General features: G+C 41.6%; 1 protein-coding gene across 1 annotated transcript in view; it reads right to left on the reverse strand.

Annotated features, from left to right (window-relative positions):
- The window catches only part of LOC311229403 (uncharacterized protein), a gene marked incomplete at its 5' end in the record, with an annotated part of 76,335 nt that overhangs the window by 27,299 nt on the left and 26,235 nt on the right, over window positions 1-22,801 (reverse strand). Inside the window, 2 exons of the mRNA XM_084315487.1 lie at window positions 17,112-17,257; window positions 19,736-19,864. Coding sequence (XP_084171613.1) covers window positions 17,112-17,257; window positions 19,736-19,864 — 275 coding nt within the window. The remainder of the gene's footprint in view (window positions 1-17,111; window positions 17,258-19,735; window positions 19,865-22,801) is intronic.

Here is a 22,801-nt window from a genome sequence, read left to right on the forward strand (position 1 = left end):
AAGGTCCACTTCATTCCTTTTTAGCCACGTTAGTACACTCGTGCTAGCTACCTCCTCCTGGAGCGAGTCCAGTCTGTTGGTTAGCAAAAGCATGCTAGCGTCAGCGCGGAACAGAGTCCTGATAAAGTCACCATCCACCTCATTTAATGTCCCCTTATTCGATTCGCCATCTCTGTGAAGTAATATGTGAATGTATGTCGTGAAATTAACGTCGTAATTAATTATATAATTGGAGTGGTCGCTGAGCTCGGAAAATGTACGCCGCCATCTGATCTGACCGTAAACCGGAAGTCCTGTAGCAGCATAATCTCAAAAACAAACTTTTTTTCTCTTTGAATGATAAGAGTATATTCTGTCCCACTCCCTCCCTAGCCTATTCAGCCTAAACCGTCCTAGGCCGTCCTAGGTGGCTAGCTCTGGCTGTTTTTCAGTCTTTATTCACTCAGACCCTTTGCCTTCTTGAGATTCCTGGCCAAGAATACAAGGGTGTCTAAGTGTTCCTCATTCAATCTAGAATGCGTTGGACTGCAGATATTTTTATATATTTATCCAGGAATGTCCCATTGAGATACAAGATCTCTTCTTCCAGGGAGTCCACATATTTCCAGATGTGCTGACGACTAGGGATGGGTAACGAATTCGGTACTTTTGAGGTACCGAACCGAAACACGTCGGTACTACCGAGTATCGAATCAAGTGAGATACAAAAAAAAACAAAAAAAACTTTTTTCTTTTCATGTCAACATTCACACGCACAATATACGCTTACCTAGGATTTGACTTGATTCAACAACAAAGCAGTCTGAGCAATGTCAAGACGAAAACTGTCGAAATTGTAGTTATTTGAAGTTTGGATTTTTTTTCCGCGACTGAGGTAGGTAAATTAAATTTCTTGAGACTAAAGTACCGAAAAAAGGTACCGTTGGGTACCGGTATCAATTCACAGATACCGGTACAAATGTGAAAGGTACCCATCCCTACTGACGACTAGGGGTGGGAATCACCAGTTTCATCATGATACGATACGATATCGATTCTTTGGACAACGATACGATATTTGCCGATATCACAAAGTCTCTCACGATACAATACGATACGATTAGACAGGGCCGCCTCAGGGGGTGTGCGAGCAGTGCGGTCGCACAGGGCCTCGCGGGAAGGGGGGCCAAATTAATAATTTTTTTTTTTTTTTTTTTGCGCGGCCCCCCTTCCCGCGAGGCCCTTTTTCATCACAGACCTAAAATCTAGTTTTGCTTATATGCTTATATATTTCACATTAGACACGTTTGTAGAATGTGTCTGACTTGTTCCTGCCTCTGCGGCTCTGCAGTTTTCCGGTTTCTGCGGCTTTGCTGCTCTACAGATTTTAGGATAGTGTTTCCGGTCTCTTCTTCCGTCCGCCGTAATAGAAGAAGAAGAAGAAGAAGAAGACACAAGACACGAGGTAGAGGGATGATCTAATTCAGCGCGGAGGAGCCAGCCAGTGGATGTCTTTTCAAAAGCAGCATGGATCAGAAGAAATTACACCGTGGGCCAAGAAAGTCTCCTTCCAACTTTACCATTGGCGCCGCATTGATACTGCGTTATGGTGAGTCAACCTATGATTATATTCCCGCCGTGGACCTATCTCTCTTTCCCTCTCTCTGGAGCCAAACTGGTCGACTAGCTATAGTAGTACGGTGTGTGCCTGGTGTCAGCACCTGGCTGTATGTAGCCGCATAGCTTGCTTCTGCGTTAGCTAATGGTTAGCACAAGCATCAAACGAACGTTCCCAGCTGAAGCTAAACAGCTAACTGGCTAACAGTTAGCTCAATCAGCTGTTAGCTAATTAGCTGTTAGCTTGTGCTAACCATTAGCTAACGCAGAAGCAAGCTATGCGGCTAGATACAGCCAGGTGCCTGATTGAGCTAACTGTTAGCCAGTTAGCTGTTTAGCTTCAGCTGGGAACGTTCGTTTGATGCTATCAGTTAGCCTTGAGAATAGCAGGGGGTTCTGGCACTCTGACTACGACTAGTCGGGCCTGCACCATGACAAGGCTCTGGCCATAGCTTATTTGTCCCGACAGCGAGAGGCCTTTCGTCAACGTGGAGACCTGTGTTGCGGCCTTTCGCCCTGCGTTCCTTTTGTGCAGGTAAGATTAATGAAAATGTCATGACATTACCCCACTCTTCCTTCCTTCCCCTCCCGAATGTTTTGTTAATAACGATGTTTTTTTCCAGGCAAAACATATGCTACTTCACAACATTTGGAGATACGACATGTGCTGTGTGTGAATGTCTTGGTCGTTTGTGTAGCTTGGGTAGCGTTGGGCCGTTGGCCAAAGCTGTGTGTGGCCTGGTGTCACAGTACCTGGCTAGCCTATTTAGCTGATGTCGGCCATTGGCTCCTTGCTGCTTTGGTTTCTCTGGTATAGACCCTCTTCTTGTTGGATTTAAGTGTTGATCTTTGTCCTTTTGGATCTCTCATACATGCTCTAGTCTCTCTCTAACACACACACACATGACAAACACACATGTTCTCTCTCTCTCTCGCTCTCTCTTTCTAACACACACAGTCTGCCTATGGTGGCCTTTCTCGATGGCTAGGCTGTGCTCAAGGATCTTCAGTCACAGTGCTCAGGTATTCTGCCACTCGCGTTAAATCTCGCACAGGGCCTCGCATTTCTCCCAGGCGGCCCTGCGATTAGATTTAGGTGCCTGCGATCGATATGAGATGATATCATATGCCCATTTAACACAATCAGTTATGAGACTCGCCACAGGATTTTCAAAATAAGAGTATCGATATGAATCGATCTTATTACATCGCATCGATCCGATCGTTGATAATTACATCGATGCATCGATCTGGATCGATGTATCGTCCCACCCCTACTGACGACACGTTCCAATGCACAGATATCGTTTTGAAAATTGAGCAAGGACGGGCAGGTCTGCCTCATGTTGCCTCCACCAGGTCAGGAGGTCCTCTGCATGGCTGATGTCTCTTAATTGTTTATAGTCAGTGATCTCATGGGTTAGTTTGTCTTTGGGTGTTGTGGGTGTGGGAGAACCTTGTCTTGTTGTAGAACTATCTGCCCACTTCTTTTCTGAGGTTATAGTGCAGAGCAAACTTTTCAGATCACTTATTTTTTTCTTTGCTGCAACACCTGCTGTACCATCCTCTGAGTCTTCTAGCTGCTCCTGTCTGTGCTCTGGACACCAGACCCGAGATATCTCGGGTTTTGGTCGTTTTTTCTTTTATTCGATATTTTTATTCATTATTCATCCACTGACCTCGGTGTTGCAATAGGAAAGGATTTTGAGATCGCCAAAGTCAGGGCTGTACGTTAACTTTTTTTGCACATAGCACTGGTGCTACAGAGGTTGATAGTTTTGTAGCACAGGCCAAAATCTTGTAGCACAAGTATAAAACGTGTTATATTTGTAACAGTCACAAATGTGCCTATTGTATTTGTGTTATTTAGTTGCAGTGCCATGTTTGGCTGTCATTTTCATGCTGACAAGTTGACGTCACACAGCCAGACGTTTTACGTGTAAGGAATTATGGGATTTGGTGTTGGGTGTATGGACTCTACTAGGGGTGGGAATCACCAGTTTCATCACGATACGATATCGATTCTTTGGACAACGATACGATATTTGCTGATATCTGCCACGATACGATACAATGCAGGTGCCTGCAATCGATATGAGATGATATCATAAGCCCATTTAACACAATCAGTAACATTTAGATCAACTCAAAAAAGGTAACAAATATGATTTGAAAAAAAATATTTGAGCTCTTCCAGACATTTAAATGAAAAACGATTTATTCTTTTTAATACAAATAGACCTCCTGTTCACTATAAAGTGCCACGTTTTGATATATTGAGCTTTAAACTTTAAAGGGGAACTATCTTATAAATGGCCTTTTTGAGTGTTTAGCATTGTTTCCTAGCTATGTGAACTTATATTAATATGATCTATGTCTCAAAATTCTCATATTGGCGCATTCTTCCAATTCTCCTCTCACAATATTCACCCTCACTGAACTGAGTCATCTGAAAATGTGCGCGATTTGTGATGTCAGAGAGACTCTGCTGCATGATGATGTTCAGGCGAACCAGAACCATTACCATTGTGGTTGGAGCCCAGGCTCAAAACGGCTTAAGATCTTGAGGTAGAAAAATGCTGTTTTTGAGGACTTGATTAGAAATACAAAACAATGAATAAAAAAAATATATATATTACAGAGGTGTTCCATAGACTCACAGGAATTGTGTAAAAGTGCCCAAATAGTGAAAGAAATAGTAAAATAGTTCCCCTTTAAGTAAAAAAATATTTGGAACACGCAACCTAAAACCCATTCCTCTCCCAAACCGTTCCTGCAATTGTTTTATGTTGCATGATGCTCATGAATACATTTATTATTAGGGATGCCCCGTTAAAAATTTTTGCCACCGATACCGATCACCGATCGTCTTGAGCCATATCGGCCGATACCAATATCGATAGTTTTTGGTATAAAAAAAAATATATATATATATTTCTTTTTATAAAAAATATTATATAATCATACTTGTAGTTGTAATATCTGCGAGACATCGCCACCACGCAACAAGTCAAAATGCTCGCTATCTGTAAACAGCTCCACTGTCTGTGTGTACTCGAGTAGCCTCCAGCTACGGCCAGGATTCTCCGGCGCTGCAGCTGGACCCTATTGGTATAAATCACATTCAGCATGCCCTCAGCTCGAATACGCATCGAATCAATGTTATAAGACATTGATATCAGGAGCTATCTGTAGGTACTGCTAGCCGGCTAGAAAATGTTAAGACAACGCCTCAGTGAACTATTTAGTTTAGAGCTAACGTGAGCTAACGTGAGCTACCGAGTCAACGGAGGTAACTTATTATGCACTCGACTATTGCTAGAGCATTTGTTGATATCAGCAGCTATCAGTAGCTAGCCAGCTAGATAACGTTAGACAATGCCTCATGTATTAAACTAAAAGTGAATAGTTGACTGGGTCATTTAGTTTAAACAGTAACGTTAGCTCGGTAGGTAGCCAACGTTAGCTCACGTCGCATGCACTAGAGCAGACTGTTGCCGGAGGCAGCTGGAGCCTCTTGTTTACATGGGTGCGGGAGGGGCAGGAGGAAGAGGAGGAGCCGTACGCTACAAGCAGCTCTGTCTGTCTGAGAGAGAAGTCAGCAGTGAGATCTCCGCTAAGAATTGGATCATGTTTTTCGATCGGTTTTGACGATCTGCGAAAATAAAGCATTATCACCAATCACCGATCTCATATTTATACTGAATATCGGCCGATACCGGGCGGTTAGGTGGCGTAGCGGAGATTGCGTTCGTCACCAACCCCGGAGCTGTGAGCTGGATTCGCCTGTTCGAATCCAGCTCACAGCTCCGGGGTTGTCACCAGCTTGGCTGGCCGTTCACACTAATACAATTGGCAGTATTAGAGGGTGGGAGAAGCTGGCGGGGTGGGTCCGGGTCGTTGTAAACAGCGACTCCTACAGTTCGGTCGGGGCGCCTGCTAAGCGCGGATAGGACCCGAGTGGGATAGTGTGATCCTTCCACACGCTACGGTCGCTACGCCCTCTCAGGGAGGATCCGCGCTGCCAGGTGAAAAGAAGCGGTTGATTGGCTGGACGTGTGTCGGAGGAAGCACGTGATAGCCTCCACTCTCCCAGAGGTTCTGACTGTGGGGGGTAAGTGCGCAGCGACCAGGAAGGGGATTGGGAATTGGCATACGACTAACATTGGGATGGGAGAAAATCGGAGGAAAATGGAGGGGGAAAAAGATAAAAAAAAATAAATAAAAAAATCGGCCGATACCGATCGCTGGCCGATCGATCGGGGCATCCCTATTTATTATGTATTGCATTTTTATTTTTTTTAACAAATGTTTTTTATTTTCCCTTTTTTAACATAAAACTAGACAAACAATACATTAATATTAGAAATCTATGATAAATCACAGGACAATGACCGACATAATAATAACAATAATGACAGTCCAGTAATTAAATAAAAATAAATGTAGATTAAAAGACATAAAAATAACAAATACAATACATATGCTCTAGCTCGCTCTTCCTCACTCTTTCCTTCACCTTCCCTCCCCCCTCAGGACCCCCTTTTGGACTATACATCCACTATTCCGTTTAACATCAGGGATTACAAGTTCATATGCTACCCTTTATCTTCTCCACCACATCTAACCATTTTGCATTTTCCAGAGAGCTACACCTGTGTGATGTTGCTATGGAGTTAAGCTAATAAAGGATACTCACAACCACAGCAGAGGACTCGCATATTTGTACTGTGAAGTAACACAACAATGACAAATGTTTTTAATTATTTTACATGACTATTTTGTTACCAGTCATGTGGCGGACAGACCTCTCATTGTTCCCAGTCTACAAATCATATTATACCAGGTAGCCAATTGACGGAAAATCAGTCACGACTCCGAATCAAATTGACGGAAATCAGTCTCAAGACGAAGCACTTTAATGCATGTCATGTGTACAAAAAATCTAAGGAAATGAATAAAGGGAAGATGATTAAACAGAAGGTTCTGTAGATACAGTACTGAATTCTCCAATCCGGACCAATGCAATTTGAATATTATTATAGAATATAGAATAGCAGGCTTAGAAATTACCTTATTATAGCCAATTTGCACATTTATATATATACATATATAATCTTTCAAATGCCCGAGTTCAATTTGGATTTAGTATCACCAGGCGTGCATAAGAACAGATAATGAAAATCTACTGTAAATACATTAGCTTTTTTATTTTTAGGGTGCAACCGTTTTGAAACAAATTTCAGATCTAATTGTTGCTACATGCTAACAATAGGGAAGAGAAACTAACTACGTTTCAATATTTGTCATAAACGTTACCTTTTGTGGTAGAATTATCCCGAATAATAGCAGTTATTGAAATAATTCATACAGTACTATGAACCTTGAACCCAATAGAATCTTCCAGGAAGTGTAGTTTTAAAAAATGTCAACGCAGAACCAGACCTGTGGAAGTCCGCTACAAAACGGCTGCAAAAAACTACAATTCCCATTGCCCCGGTTTTACAAAATGGTCGCCTCTCGCAGATTATAGACATTCCAAAGAGGAAAATCTATCTATATAACACTTTAACCTATTCCTAAACTAACATATTGATGATAATATACATTCTAAATGCTGTTGTGACATGTTCATGTGTTTATACTTGAATACGCTTGAAATAAAAAATCGCTAGTTTTTGGAAAATATTGATTTATGACCATTATGTCATTTGCGGTCCGCCGACGGTTGATATGACATAATTATTTTCTTATTAAAAAGAATGTATCAAATTTTATTTATTACCTTTTTTCAACTGCAAAGTAAAACTGTCAACATGTTTTATCTAATAAAATAAAGTTCAGTCTGTTCATCTCACTTCAATCATTTTTATTGCAGAACATGGTATTTTCTCAAGCAGAGATAGATGTAAACACTGTAATCTGTGTTGCATGTACCTGACAAACTGAACTGTTTGTATTACAGTCATATTCCAACTTAACTGAATGCACATGTGTGTGGTGTGGACTACTGTACTATTACAGGTATTGAAATGAACAATGCAACTTCCTTATACAACATTTTTTTTTAATGAATTAAATATCGATATTGCGGGAAATGAGTATTGAAACCGCTTTAAATATTCAGAATCTATATCTATCGAAAAATCGATATTTTTGACAACACTAGACCAGGGGTTCCCAAACTTTTCAGGCCGGGGCCCAGAAAATGAGGCGTCAGAGAGCCGCGGCCCAATGCACATCGTCTAGCTTTTTTTTTTTTTTTTTTTTGCCAGGTGACCGAGTTTTTAAGCCAAATATCACTTCAATCCTATTAAGTTAGTTCAAGTTAGTTATTCATTTATATGTGCTATTTATGAGAGGGCTAACTTGTTGCAAAATAATAATGATAATAATAATAGCCTCATTAAAATACTATTGTTGCTTCGGTTGTTTTCAGCGTTTTATGTGCATAATCTGTTATTTAGTTTGAAATGTTCGTTGAAATAAGTAGATTTTTCGTTTTTGTTTATTTATTAAGTTAATATAAAACCATATAGTCACATTTTAGAATACAATAGAATAAAATTTTAGAATACAACTAGAAACACTGTCCTGTCCTGCTTCTAAGTTCAGTGGCCTGACAAAAAAAATTAAAATAAAAAAATTAAAAATTAAAAATTAAAAAAATATTTTTTTTTATTTTTTTTTATTTTTTTTTTAAATCATCTCGCGGCCCACCCGTGGCTGCTCGCGGCCCACCTTTGGGTCGCGACCCCGACTTTGGGAACCACTGCACTAGACGATAGGCAGCGGTATTTGCCCTTTGCGAGCTCAGACCCATTCCCAATGATAACGTCAGGCTGGATGGATGAAAAATTTATGGATATAGTGAATAAAATAAATATCGATTAAAACTAGGGATGCACGGTATTGATTTTTTGACACCGATACCGATAACTTTATGCTCCTCAAGCCGATATCGATAACCGATATTTATTGTATTATAATTTTTTTTTTTTTAAATGTATATTATATATTATTTTTTTGATCAATTTTCTTTTTTTTTTGTATTTATAAGCTCCGACGTCATCGGTACTGCTATTGGTACTCGAGAAATTATGGAGTTTTATTTTTGAGGAATTTAAACGTCGCAAACTAATCTTGTTGGCCGTTTTCTATATCTCTCCTGCCTCGGTGTCTCTGCCTGCGCGAGGAGCGGGCTGTGCTCACACACACACACACACTCACACACACACACACACACGGGTGCTGCAGAGTACAGACAGCTCTGCTCTCATCATGGCAGACAGAACGAAACGTTCAAAAGTCTGGGTCTATTTTACTAAAGTCGATGCTGACAACGCTTGTTGCCACAAGTGCAACAAGACATTTGCCAGTAATGTATAAGCGCTGGTACTTGTCAATGTGGCTGGCGGGGAGCTAACGTTATTAGCCTGAGCTCCGAGTAGAATAATGGCCGACAATCCGGAGGTAAATAAACGAACGAGAGCTTCTGATTGGTGGTAAGAAGAAGAGGTGGGTGCAAGCGGTGGGACGTAATTGGCAGATCGACTGTCTGCCTCCGAATGTAACGTGACTACGTCACAGCCAAGAAAGGGAGCGCTGGATTTGTGAAAAACTCCCTGTTCCTAAACCACACGCTGTCAGTCGTACCACAGTACTGGCAAAACGGGAGGAGGCTATAATAAAAACAAGCGCCCTTCATCCAAATCCACCCACACCGGATTTCTTTTAACCAAAAAATTTATTATATATTATCGGAGCTATCAATAACGTTATAGGGTTTATCGGGATGACGTCATAATTGCTGATATCGGCCCGATAATTATCGGCCCGATAATTATCGTGCATCCCTAATTAAAACCAGAGATTTCTCGGGTCTTGGCGCCCAGAGCATGGCGAGTTAACCTGGACTATCTCGGGTTTGGCCTCCAATGAGTTGAGTGCTGTTTCTTTATAGCAAAAAAAGAATAAATATAGAGAATTATAATTTTTTTTTCTGATCCAATATGTATGGCTCAAAGCCAATCTTTGACAATTAGCATTACCTTAACACATTGCCCGCCGGGCAGTATGCCCATCTCATACCCCTCTCTGCCACCGCTGTTGGAGATGTTTAACTTCTTTGCAGGGCTATAACTTTTTAAATTATATTGCTATATTGACATTACTATGGCCCATTCAACATCGATTATCTATCGTTCAGGATGTGGGAACGTTATATATTTTCATTCATACATTGTTGTGTTAATACCTTCTAGAATATAAGTATGTTTGTTTTTAATCTTTTCTGCTGTAATTCCAAAAACGCTAGTTATAGGCCCAAACACATATATAGATTATCGATTGCCGTTTCTTTCCCATACACGCAGGGCTTGACGTAAACTTTTTGGCTCACTAGCCACTGTGGCTAGTGGTTTTCCAAAGTCACTAGCCACTCAGCATTTTCACCAGCCAAAAATCCCAGCACTCGCACCCCCACCCAAAAAGTTATAAATATAGGTCATTGGACAATGTAACCGCAAGCATTTGTTTGGACATATGATTTTATTTGAACAGAAACATCTCAAATAACATCTAATCCAAAATGTCAGTAGTGTGGTGTGTGCTAAAATAATATCTAATCCAAAGTGTCAGTAGTGTGGTGTGGGATAAAATAAGAGGGGCATTTGGCTACCTTAAGAGAGTCATAGTTACAGTAGGGGTGGCACGCAGAGCACTAAGGGTCCAGGTCTAGCTCCTTCACAGGTGCTCTGCACCCTGGATTAGTTTCCCTCGCACCGGCCATTCCAACTGTTCAATATAGTCACCGGGGTCCGTGTGTGCCATGAGACTGTGTCCGCACAGGTCCCACCAACACCCGGTGGAGTAAGACACCTTAAGAGAGTCATAGTTACTCCCGCCGTTTACCCGCGCTTCATTGAATTTCTTCACTTTGACATTCAGAGCACTGGGCAGAAATCACATCGCGTCAACACCCACCTCGGGCCTTCGCGATGCTTTGTTTGAATTAAACAGTCGGATTCCCCTGGTAGATTAGCAGAGAGATCTTGTCATATCCTAGCCACTCGCGACCTGAGCGCCACTTTTCAATGAACACCCGCTTTCTTTTATTCGCCTACTTTGTTCGTGTTTTCGGACTCGGTCTCATTATCTTTTCTATTTTTTGTTTGTTGGTGGTTTTGTTCACCGGGTCTTTTCACACCCACAATATGCTGCCACATTGTAACGTAACGTTAGCTAACTGTCTGTATTGTAACCAGTTGAGCTATTAATGTTAACAGCGTTCGTTCAGCTGTCAGCTGCCAGACACACAACACGGAAGCAACACGACGCGCGCGATAGGGGCCGGGCGAAGTGGATGGGCCAATCAATGAGCACACTGTGCGCACCAAGTCCTGTGGGAGTTGTAGTATTTATATAGTATGAGCTGGATTGACTTCATTATTCCAGATGCCTTTTGTAGACTACAATGTTTTTTTTTCATATAAAAAAAAAAAACACTGCCCGATTGGCGGGTAGAATGACGTATCTACCCGCCAATGACGAATTCTACCCGCATTGGGCAGGTGTCAACGTCAAGCCCTGCATACACGCTATATTAAAAAATTCAAATGTATATGATCGGTATACATTATACTTCATCATGCGTAGGCCTGCCGCGATAAGCAATAAATCGATTAATCTGCGCGATAATTCAAATGAATGCAATGATTTTGACGGGCGCGATTAATTGCAATCTCAACATTTGTTTTATCATTAGCTCAAAAACACAGAACCGGACGAGACAAGTTGTCCGCTCAATACGTTCTGCTAGATAATAACAACAATACTTCCACTCGGACCGGTGGGTGGGTTTCAAAATAAAAGTCTAAAACACCGGAAAAGATATTTATTTTGTACATCATGTGATCAATCGATCTGGATTATTTTTGCCCATCCCTAGTTTATCCTGTGCTGAAGTCTCCATTCCAATAGAGATAGTATATATTTTAGTGTTTTTGATTGTTTCACTGCCTTTTTATTTATTACGTTTCCACAGTTTTTTCCTCATACTTTATTAACATTTTGTACATGGTACCGCAAGGTACATTAATAATACATGTACATGTTAAAAGGATGACACAAAAAGCCAGAGAGAGGGCTTGTTTCCAGTTTCAGTTTGTTTTATAATAAACAATCAAACTGAGAATTTTTTTTATTTAGGATATTTAAAATGTCTTCCAATGTTAAATAAAGGTTTATTGCACTTTGAAACGGTTTCCTTGTATTATTATGCTATTATTATATTAGTAAAAAAAATAAAAAGGTTAATTGAAAACCTTTGGGAAATACATTTCTCAAAAAAAATAAAAACCTCTCAAAACCGCAATAATATCTCTTATCGCAATATTTTCTGGGACAATTAATCGCCCAGCAAAATCTGTTATCGTGACAGGCCTAATCATGCATGAAGGAAAGGGGGGGGGGGGGTCGTTAATAATTCCTTGATCATCAGTAACGGCTTGTTGGGTGGATATATTGATCAGACTGATTACAAACAAGGAAACGCACAATCGGGTTGAAAATAACGTTAGATTCCTCTTACCGTGGGCCAATGAGACTGGCGGTGAAAGATCCCAATTATATGACGCCGATCGCCTAGGTCCATTTCCGGTTTGTATGGCGCAATAAACGCCGAAATCATATAGATTATTAAGTTTAGAAAGCGATCCATATATACTATAGTGTCTGTTGGGAGTCCCGTAACGAGATGTGACTGCCGGAGGACTTTCCTCGATGCACCGATGGCACTTCCTGTTTTGCAAGTGTAACTCGCCCGACCATCCACCAGGCGGCGGTATTGAGCCGTCGTTGCAGTCACATCTAGGGTCCAGCTGCAGCACCGGGGGTGGGTGGATGAATTATCAATGCCATGGCGGAAAAATGAAATATTGATCTCAAAAACACTGTACAGCGATCTTGGCAGACAACGCATGGCAGGCAATAACGCTGGACAGCGTTTTTGACGCTGGATGTGTTAACACATTGACTGCCGTTCACGTAGATCTACGTTTCTGTCGCCCAACGGTTGAGTGCCGGAAACGTAGATCTGCGTTTCTGTCACGGTATTTCTTTTATTATCTATTGCCATTCATAATTCAGCAGGGCACCTTGTGCATACTGTTCTGAGTGTGTCTGAGCTGGCAGACGGTATTACACCGCCCTCTAACGCCTTCGGCCAGTAATGCACCCCGTTAGAAACGGGTTGGTTTCTTTTCTCTACCGAGCTGCGGCATGGGGGCGGGTCCTAAACACTCCGGCAAAACACAGGCTTGTAGGGATGCTTTGGACTACTGACCCCGCCCGCCCGTTGAAGAGCAATGTCCTTCAACGTCGGAGGCACGATCGCTGTGGATAACTGGAATGGCGATGAGATTATTGGATTTTTTTTTTTCATTACTTCAGAGACCAGGTAAGGACACCATATATGAAAGCTTGCGTTGATCTGATATTTATTTCGACTGCGATTGAAGCTATCTGTGTTATAGCTGTTTGGTTGTTTTCCGTTGGGTTGCAGGATGGAGGGGGGGCACGCCGGTCTAAATCACATTGCATGCGTGCACGACAAAGGATAATAGTGATGATCTAGCATTGATTTCAGGAAGATCCGATAATCAGGCGAAAAATGACAACATGTTTATTGAATTACACAAAACCCTGTTTTCGTGTCTTTTCCCTGGAATTGCTCAGAAGCGGCCGGACTATGTTCATATTCAAAACGGTATAAAACGGAAATGGCTGAAGGAAAAATAATCGTTTTTTTTGCACATTGACCAGAAGCAGCTCAATGAGACTCAGCGGCGTTATTAGACCCATAGCTATACTATAAAATATAGGTTTAGGTCTACAAAGTACAACTACGTTTACATGGGTTTATTGGACGGCACGGAAGTGGTCACTTCCCGGAAGGGGCGTGGCACTCAATGTGTTCATTCAGAAAAAATTTATTCAATTTACTTGATTCAGTCATGGATGAACAAAAATCCTTAATGTGGTTGGTCGATTTGAATTTCAAGCACTTTCCAAGCACCTTGTCCAGGCCGTGATCTATTTTTTTGTAAAAAAAAAAAACAAGCACTAAGCACTTCAAAGACCTTGTGCGAGCCCTCCCCCCTCCCTCCTATTCTCCTTCCCGTGTCCTACAAATACACAACAGATAACAGAGAACATACAAACACATCTCTCTCACTCATCCTTCCTTCTCATTGTCCTAGTGTCTTTAGCTTGGCTATATAACCAATAAAAGGGCCCCATACTATTTCAAACTTTTCACTAGACCCCCTTAGGTTGTATTTAATTTTCTCCAGATTTAAAAAGAACATGAGATATTTGAGCCATATGGATGCTTTGGGCTGCTAAAATAAAAATAAACGTTATTGTCCCAGAGGGGAAAATGTACATGGAACATCAGTGCTGCATCATTCTGTGATAACAGTGTAAACAAAGAAGAAGAAAAAAATATACAATCATTCATTCGTTCAGTTAGTAAAAAGGAATTCAGACCAATATGACAATGCATAGAGACGTACAACCATAATAGTATACATAAGTTGCTAAACTCATTTCAAAAGCTTCATATTGCACCCAGCCCTAATTAAATTACAACAGATTAAGACTTGGACAAGAAAGAAAGAGGTGACCGGCTGACAGCCCACTGTTAGGTGTCGCCTCAAGGGAATCGACCTTTAGTGTTATTTAGGAGAGCGATGGATGTAGGAAGGAAGGAGAGCTTGTAGCGGTTGCTCTTATATCTACTTGCTCTGAACCATCTCCCTGAGGGAAGAACTTCATATTCAGGATAAAGAATATGAGAAGGGTCCTGTAAAATTCTCTGTGCCTGGCTGACCACTACTTTCTCGAAGATATATTGGAGTGAAGGATACATGGTGTTTCCGGTCACCTTCATCGCTGCTTTCACTAGCCTTTCAATATTCGACTTACACTGTACTGCGAGTGTACCAAACCACGCTGCCATCCCTTCTTTTTAAGTTCTACTCACCTTGACAATCTGAGGAGGAGGCTCTGAAACTCTGAGGAGGCTCCCTCACTGAGAGGGAGGTTCTGAAACTCACAGAGGAGTAGGGATGGGAATTGATCAGATTTTATCGATACGATTCCATTATCGATTCTGTTTATCGATCCGATTCTTTATCGATTCCCTTATCGATTCCTGATCAATTTATAATTTAAATTAATAAATTGGAAATGCAACAGAACTAATCTGGTTAGAATAACCACATGCAACTTGACATTTCTGATTGTCATTTATTGTTGAGCCCCCATGTCAGAAAAATGCAAAAACTGTAAAAAAATTTAAATTAACTATAGCCTACACTTAAATAAAATAATGTATTTGAGATTCTCTTAAAGGGGAACTATTTTACTATTTCTTTCACTATTTGGGCACTTTTACACAATTCCTGTGAGTCTATGGAACACCTCTGTAATATATATATTTTTTTTATTCATTGTTTTGTATTTCTAATCAAGTCCTCAAAAACAGCATTTTTCGACCTCAAGATCTCGAGCTGTTTTGAGCCTGGGCTCCTAAACCACTGCGCAGCGGCGTCGTCGCCTGAACATTAACATGCAGCGGTGTCTCTCTGACATCACATATCGCGCACATTTTCAAATGACTCAGTTCAGTGAGGGTGAATATTGTGAGAGGAGAATTGGAAGAATGCGCCAATATGAGAATTTTGAGACATAGATCATATTAATATAAGTTCACATAGCTAGGAAACAATGCTAAACACTCAAAAAGGCCATTTATAAGATAGTTCCCCTTTAAAATGTATTTATTTTTTTATTCTTAAACTAATTTAATCTATTGAATAACGACCCGTTGAATGTAACTACAGTTCAATATCTTAAACTAATTTAATATATTGAACCGTAGTTGCATTCAACAGGTCATTATTCCAGGGGAAAACCGGGGGAAAAACCCACCCCTTACCACCTTACCCAAGATATGACTCGTTTGAACAGGTACAGCCCTTAATATGTGAAACATGCCACCTGTTTATTGTCATCACAAGCTGAGAGAGGGACTCACCCCTCGATCACATGCCACTATGCATAGCTTTGCAGGGTTCTTAACCCAGCCAGTTGTGAGCTCAACTACGTTGCCTAACGTTACATGAACACACAACTTCTCATCATACAACAAAACAGTTCATTTTTACACACATAAAAAACAACGCCGTTTTCTAGGTAGAGAGAAAGCTATACCAGCGATCAAGACAATTCACACACAACACATGTCGCATCCCAAATGTAGTGAAGCAACATACGCCAGGCTCCGGCGAAACGCCCCCCTCCAACAGCCGATCATAGTGCAGGGCCGACTACATCCTCTGTCAAAGATGACGTCGTAGTCAGAGTGTTATGGCCTGCTATTCTCACGACTAATGTGAACTGCCAGCCAGCCAGCTAGCTACCTTAACCCAGAATACAACAGCTACTGCACTGCGAACTGCCAGCCAGCCAGCTAGCTACCTTAACCCAGAATACAACAGCTATCCAGCCAGCTACTGCACCATGAACTGCCAGCCAGCCAGCTAGCTACCTTAACCCAGAATACAATAGCTATCCAGCCAGCTACTGCATCATGAACTGCCAGCCAGCCAGCTAGCTACCTTAACCCAGAATACAACAGCTATCCAGCCAGCTACTGCACCATGAACTGCCAGCCAGCCAGCTAGCTACCACGCTGTTCTGATGCTCCACAATGAATCCGATCGGCTCGGGGTACATGCCTGAGAAGTAAAATGTGGATTCCGGATTTTTCTTTTCTCATCCATTTTCATTGAGTCCATTCCAAAAGGGTGCATTACCATCTGGGAGACGATAGAGGGCGGTTTTTTCACATCTGAGCTCGTGATGGGGCTGGTTTACCAACGGGAGACTCGGTTTATGAAATATTAATTCAGATCGCTAATAAAAAAATAACACGCTAATTGTCGTGGTGGGCATTCAGGCGTCGGGCTGATAACACGTGTTATCACGTGGTGGGCACTGAAAATGTTAATGACATTGACGGATTGTGAATTTTGTAATTCAAAATATATTTATTTGGAAAAATAAATATACCGGTAGTCACTTTATTTTTCTCTCATAACCGAAAGTAGGCACTGTTGGATCTCACGTGAATCGATACTCTGTAGTACCGACGTGTTTCGGTAGGTACCTTTAAAAAGTACAGAATTCAGTACCCATCCCTAGTAATCGATTACTTGCGCCTATTTCAAGTTTGCACCTTGCACGGTTCCCTCCGCCGTCGGTGTGTGAATGTGTGAGTGAATGGGTGAAGGTGAGGCATAAGTTGTAAAGCACTTTGGATATATATATATAAATAGAGTCCATTTACCATTAGCTGCGCTGTCGCTTATTCTACACAGAAAACCCCCCAAAAAAACATGACGAAAATACAATAGGAATTAAATGTAAACCCAGTAGGTAAAATTCACCTGCAGGTGACTTGCTTAATCCTCCCTGTGTCCTTCTCTCTCCACTGGTGAGCGTTGTGGGGCTGTGTGTGATGGAGCAGGTGAGCTGGTGGAGTGATGACTGATGTGGAGGTTTCCAGGGGTTAAGAGCTGGCTTCCCCTGGCTCCTGTGGGATTTATTCAATAACAGGTAGGGGTTATTAAGTAAAACGGATTAATACAATGGTGAGTGAGAAATCTTCTTAGGGACCTGCACTGGCTCCCCATTGCTGCACGAATCCGCTTCAAGGCCCTCGACCTAGCATACCGTGCGGCAAAGGGAACCGCTCCCGCCTACCTCCGGTCAATGGTCTCTAACTACACACCCTCAAGACCCCTACAGCCGAAACCCGTCCAATCTTTCGCCGTCGACTAAAGACGCACTTCTTCAACCATTATCTGAAAGAAATTCAAATAAAATACAAAAAAATATCGAATCCTAACTAGGGATGGGTACCTTTCACATTTGAACCGATACCGGTACCTGTGAATCGATACCGGTACCCAACGGTACTTTAGTCTCAAGAAATTTAATTTACCTACCTCAGTCGTGTAAAAAAAATCCAAACTTCAAATAACTACAATTTCGACCGTTTTTCGGCTTGTCATTGCTCCGACTGCTTTGTTGTTGAATCACGTCAAATCCTAGGTAAGCATATATTGTGCGTGTGAACGTTGACATGAAAAGAAAAAAGTTAAAAAAAAAAGAAAAAATTATCTTTTCGGTTTCTCACTCGATTCGATACTCGGTAGTACCGATGTGTTTCGGTTCGGTGCCTCAAAAGTACCGAATTCGGTACCCATCCCTGATCCTAACTAACCTTACTGTCATGCACTTATACTAACTATATTACACAATATACTAACCTACACTGTAGCACTCAACACTTTGATGAACATTGTTACTCAGCTGATAGAGTTGTACCCTTCCTGATGACTTGTCGTACAGAACTTGTAAGTCGCTTTGGATAAAAGCGTCAGCTAAATGACTAAATGTAAATGTAAAGCAATACTCAGGGCTCCAGAGTGCGACTGTTTGGGTCGCATTTTGCGACCAAATTTCAGTGCAGTGAGACTGGATGTTTTCCCTTGTTGCACTGGTGCACCTCCCAGCAGGTCTGTCTGTGTGTGTGTAGCGTCTTTTTCCCCGTGGCCCAATAGGGTAGACGTTGGGCTTGCGGCTCTGCAGATATACCCTACTCCCGTGGCCATGTGCATTCTCAAAAAAAAGAAATCTCTGCCTTTGATTGGCTATAACACGTCCATTATGCAAAGACCAGCCCCGACCTGCCTCTGATTGGCTCTGATCATCACCCTGAAATTCGCATGGGCTGAATGACAGATAAACAAAATAGCCATCGTGAGCGTCAACTTTCCGAATTGAAACGATAAATAAGTGTCTCATACTGGTTTCATAATACAACGTTTCCGAATGAACGTTTGGATTAAACAAAGTGTATGCAGTGATGCTTTCCCAGCGGAACACAAGCTGCTTAACGTTACACAGGTAAGTCATACACCAATTAAGCTATGTAACGTTAGCTAACGCAGCTAACGTTAAGGTAGCAGGAGCCGTCGGCCAACAAAGATGTTTCAACAAATGTACTCACAAAATGGATTAGCATTCAAACGTTATTGAAGCCTCCCGTGACCAGTAAGTAGGTAGAACCGCAGCAATGTTCACTGAATTGAAAATGGGGGACCCTGATGTAAACAAGCCAAAAGTCTTTCTCTGGTCCCCTTAACAATTGTGTGTATTGAGCCGTACTGTATTGTACTCATTCTGCAATCTGTCAATAAAGTTTCCATTCATTCATTAATTCATTCGCTATGTGCCTACAGTACTGAACTAGAAAAAACCTGTGAGTAAGTCAAGTACGCTGGAGTGAGGCGCGGACGGAAGTGGCCATAAAATACGCGAGGGAGGTGAATGAATGAATGAAAACTTTATTTAACAGATTGCAGAATGGGTACAATACACACAATTGTTAAGGGGATGCAGACCAGTTTGTCTTTACATCAGGGTCCCCCATTTTCAATTCATAGTGACATTTATGACATATGCAACATACAGATATATATCATGATATTCATGGCATAGGCACATACATGACATACAGATATATAGTACTGTTACATTTGTGACATATACAATATGCAAATATACAGTACTGTTACCCATAGATCCTAACAGAGAATATATATACATATGATGGGGAGGAGACTGTAGAATGTTCGAATCCCAAAAACAGGCTTGGGGACAGCTCTAACTGGAGCTGAGCTGAATGTGTTAAAATAGACATAAAAAAGTGAAGGATTGGACTTTTCAAGCTAACTGTAATACAATGTTATTTTTTACAATAATTTACATAATATCTTAAGAAATTACTAATGTGTATGGAAACTGACAAAAATGGTAATGGTAAGGGTAACACTTAAAATGTATTATTGCAGTGGCAAAAGGCGCAGTGAACATCTTTGGGTAAACCTAAATTATGTGCTGGAGGCGCACTGGTGCAACCAATGTAAAGAGTTAGTCTGGAGCCCTGAATACTACATGAGGATCAAAGGAAATCCAACCACAAGGCTGTCTACTGTCCACCTACCGGCAGCGGTCTCCGTAGGCGCACACTCCTCTCTGGTAGTACTTGCAGATGGTGGACGGCTTGCTGTTGGCCAGGTCATGAGAGAACACGCACATGTTCCCCTCCCGACACACGCCGTGGATGAAGTACCTATCGGAGCCACACGGATGATCTCGTCAATAAATGGAAAATGCTTTTCTTATGATTTTATATATAATAATAATAATAATAATAATAATAATAATAATAATAATAATAATAATAATAATAAACTTTATTTGTATAGCACTTTTCATACAGAAGTTGCAGTTCAAAGTGCTTCACAACAGTAAAAAATACAGGCATAAGAGAGTATAAAAAAAAGATAGAGAGGTAGCAAGGTAAGGTAAATCACAGTGTTTCACATTAGGATCTAGCATCCCAATAGGCCTTTCTGTTTACAGTTTCATTCAGTAATGCAAATAATAAAAATAGAATAGACAGTAAAAACAAAGTGCTTCTCAGCATCGTTTTGATTAATAAATGGTCGTACTTTTGCTATATTTCTGAGATGGAAGAACGATGTTTTGGTCACTTTGTTAATATGAGAATGGAAGTTCAGTTCTGAATCTATGATAACCCTGAGACTTGTGACCTCAGATTTGATCCAAGGGGTTAGTCCTCCCAGGTTCTATATAAGGGAGAAACATAGAACATCGGCCTCCAAAGAGTTGCTGAATTGTTTCCCCTCACTAGTTGTTTGCAGTCCGTGCACCTAGGTTGAAGGACGAAGTCGTGACAGACGGTTTGTTTCTCTTCGTTTATATTATTTGTACCTCCGATTGTTCTCAATGTAATCGCCATGCATAATAATGGTGTGAGAATTTAATTACAGTAGGAATTCATAAACGTTATACCTATGCATGATGTACCCCCCGGATTTCCCCATGGGGATAATAATAATAATAAACTGTATTTGTATAGCACCTTTCATACAGAGACTGCAGCTCAAAGTGCTTCACAACAGAAAAAAGACGGGCATAAAATGAACACATGCAGACATAAAATCAACATGTTTCACATTAGGATCTAACATCCCAACAGGCCATCGTGTTTATGGTTTGATTCAGTTTTAGAACGACAATAATACAAAGAGTAAGATAAAATAGACAGAGTAAAATAGTGCAGGATCAATAAAATGATATCTTATCTTATGTTCTCATGTACTCACTCACACAGTGAAACACACACCAACAGGTAAAGGACCACGATGAAAAGAAGCTCTTGGGCTTTACTGTGTCCAACAATATGATACCTCCTGGTGAGGCTGCATATATCCATTATCTATGTATGTAACATATTTTATAGTCAGTAAATAATTTAAATTCCATTCAATTTGCCACCCCATCTGTTACGGACGGTGTCCTTATGTGTATATATATGGGGGTTATGTATGTTATCTGTTGTGCGTGTGTGTATATAGGCATGTTTTGGTTGTTCTGTTTTTGTCTCCCTCCTGTGTAACATATCCCATTCTCAGGTGTCTCCCAGTTACAGCAGCAGAAGCAGCAGCAGCAGCTGAGGCTCATCAGACTAATTAACCTCCACATCCCTTCATATACCCCAATTGTGTGCAGTGTTGGTTAGCTATGCACCTGAGAGCGAGTTTGTTTGTTGGTAGTGCGAGGAGAGTCGTGGCGGATTTGGTAAGACTGATTTGTGACTGGATCTGGATTAGATTTAGGATAGGAATGAGTAAGATATGGAAGGGGGAAATGATAACGGTGAAGTAGAGCAGGTAGATGGTAGTAAGATGCAAGGGAAGGGTAAAGGGAATCGTGGGCAGGGTTTGGAAGGCAGTGCGCGGGAGGAGAATAAGAGGAAAGAACGGGAGGATGAGGAGGATGTGCAGGACGGTAGGGATGTGAGAAAGAAGTCTGAGCAGATGGGGAATTTGAAGGTACTAGTTAAGTTTAAGGAAGGAATTGAGTTAAGTGATATAGGGGTTATGGAGTTAGCTGGGGGGGTGAAGAAGGCGTGTGGGGAAGTCGAGTGGGCAAAGCGGTTGAGAGATGGAAGGTTGTTGGTAATGTGTAAGGACAAGGTGCAGAAGGATAGAATGATGGGAGTGAAGATGATTTGCGGGCGTGGGTTAGAGGAGGTGAGAGAGTTTGCTGAACGAGGCGCAAGAGGGGTTATCTCAGGGGTGCCCCTGGGAGAAGATTTGAAGTTTCTTCAAAGAACACTTAAAGGAGGTACAGTTGTGGGTGTGAAAAGACTGATGGCAAGGCGGGATGGGGTGAGGGTGGAAAGTAAGTCGGTGATGGTGGAATTCAGTGAGAAAACGTTGCCAGAGAGAGTAAAGGTAGGGTTCATGAGCTTCACAGTACGTGAATATATCCAGCCACCTACTAGATGCTTCAAGTGTCAGAGGTTTGGTCATGTGGCCGCAGTATGTAGGGCTAGACGGAGGTGTGGAAAGTGTGGGGGTGATCATGAATATGGACAGTGTGAGGAGGGGGCAGTGAGGAGATGCTGTAATTGTGGTGGGGATCATACGGCTGGATATGGTGGATGTCTGGTCAGTAAAAAGGCGGTTGTTGTGCAACAGGTGAGAGCAGCTAATAACTTGACGTATGCTGAGGCTGTGAAAGTAGTGGATCTAGAGAATAAGAAGGAAAGTAGTGAGGTGGGAAACCAACGGGGGCAAGAAGTGGTTCAAGCAGGGATGGTGGTGGATCAAGGGGTGATTAACCCGGAGAAGTTGGTACTGTTTATAGCGTATGTGATCAATTGTACTGAGCAGGCTAAGAGTAGAACTGAGAGGATCAAAATCATTGTGAAAGGGGCTGGTAAATTTCTAGATTTGGGTGGCCTGTCTTGGGAAAAGATCGATAAAGACCTCAGTAGAATGGGTGAAGCTCCGGAGTCTACCTCTATGCCAGCATGGATAGGTCCAAGTCAACCCTAGTGGTTTTGCAGTGGAATGCACTAAGTCTAATTGCGAATGGTCAAGAGTTTAAAGGGTTTGTTCAAGATCTGAGTACCAAACCAGATGTGATTTGCATACAGGAATCCTGGCTTAAGAGCACATTAGACTTTGTAATA

This window comes from Notolepis coatsorum (genome assembly GCF_963971535.1).
Source record: "Notolepis coatsorum genome assembly, chromosome: 6".
NCBI classification, from domain to species: domain Eukaryota; kingdom Metazoa; phylum Chordata; class Actinopteri; order Aulopiformes; family Paralepididae; genus Notolepis; species Notolepis coatsorum.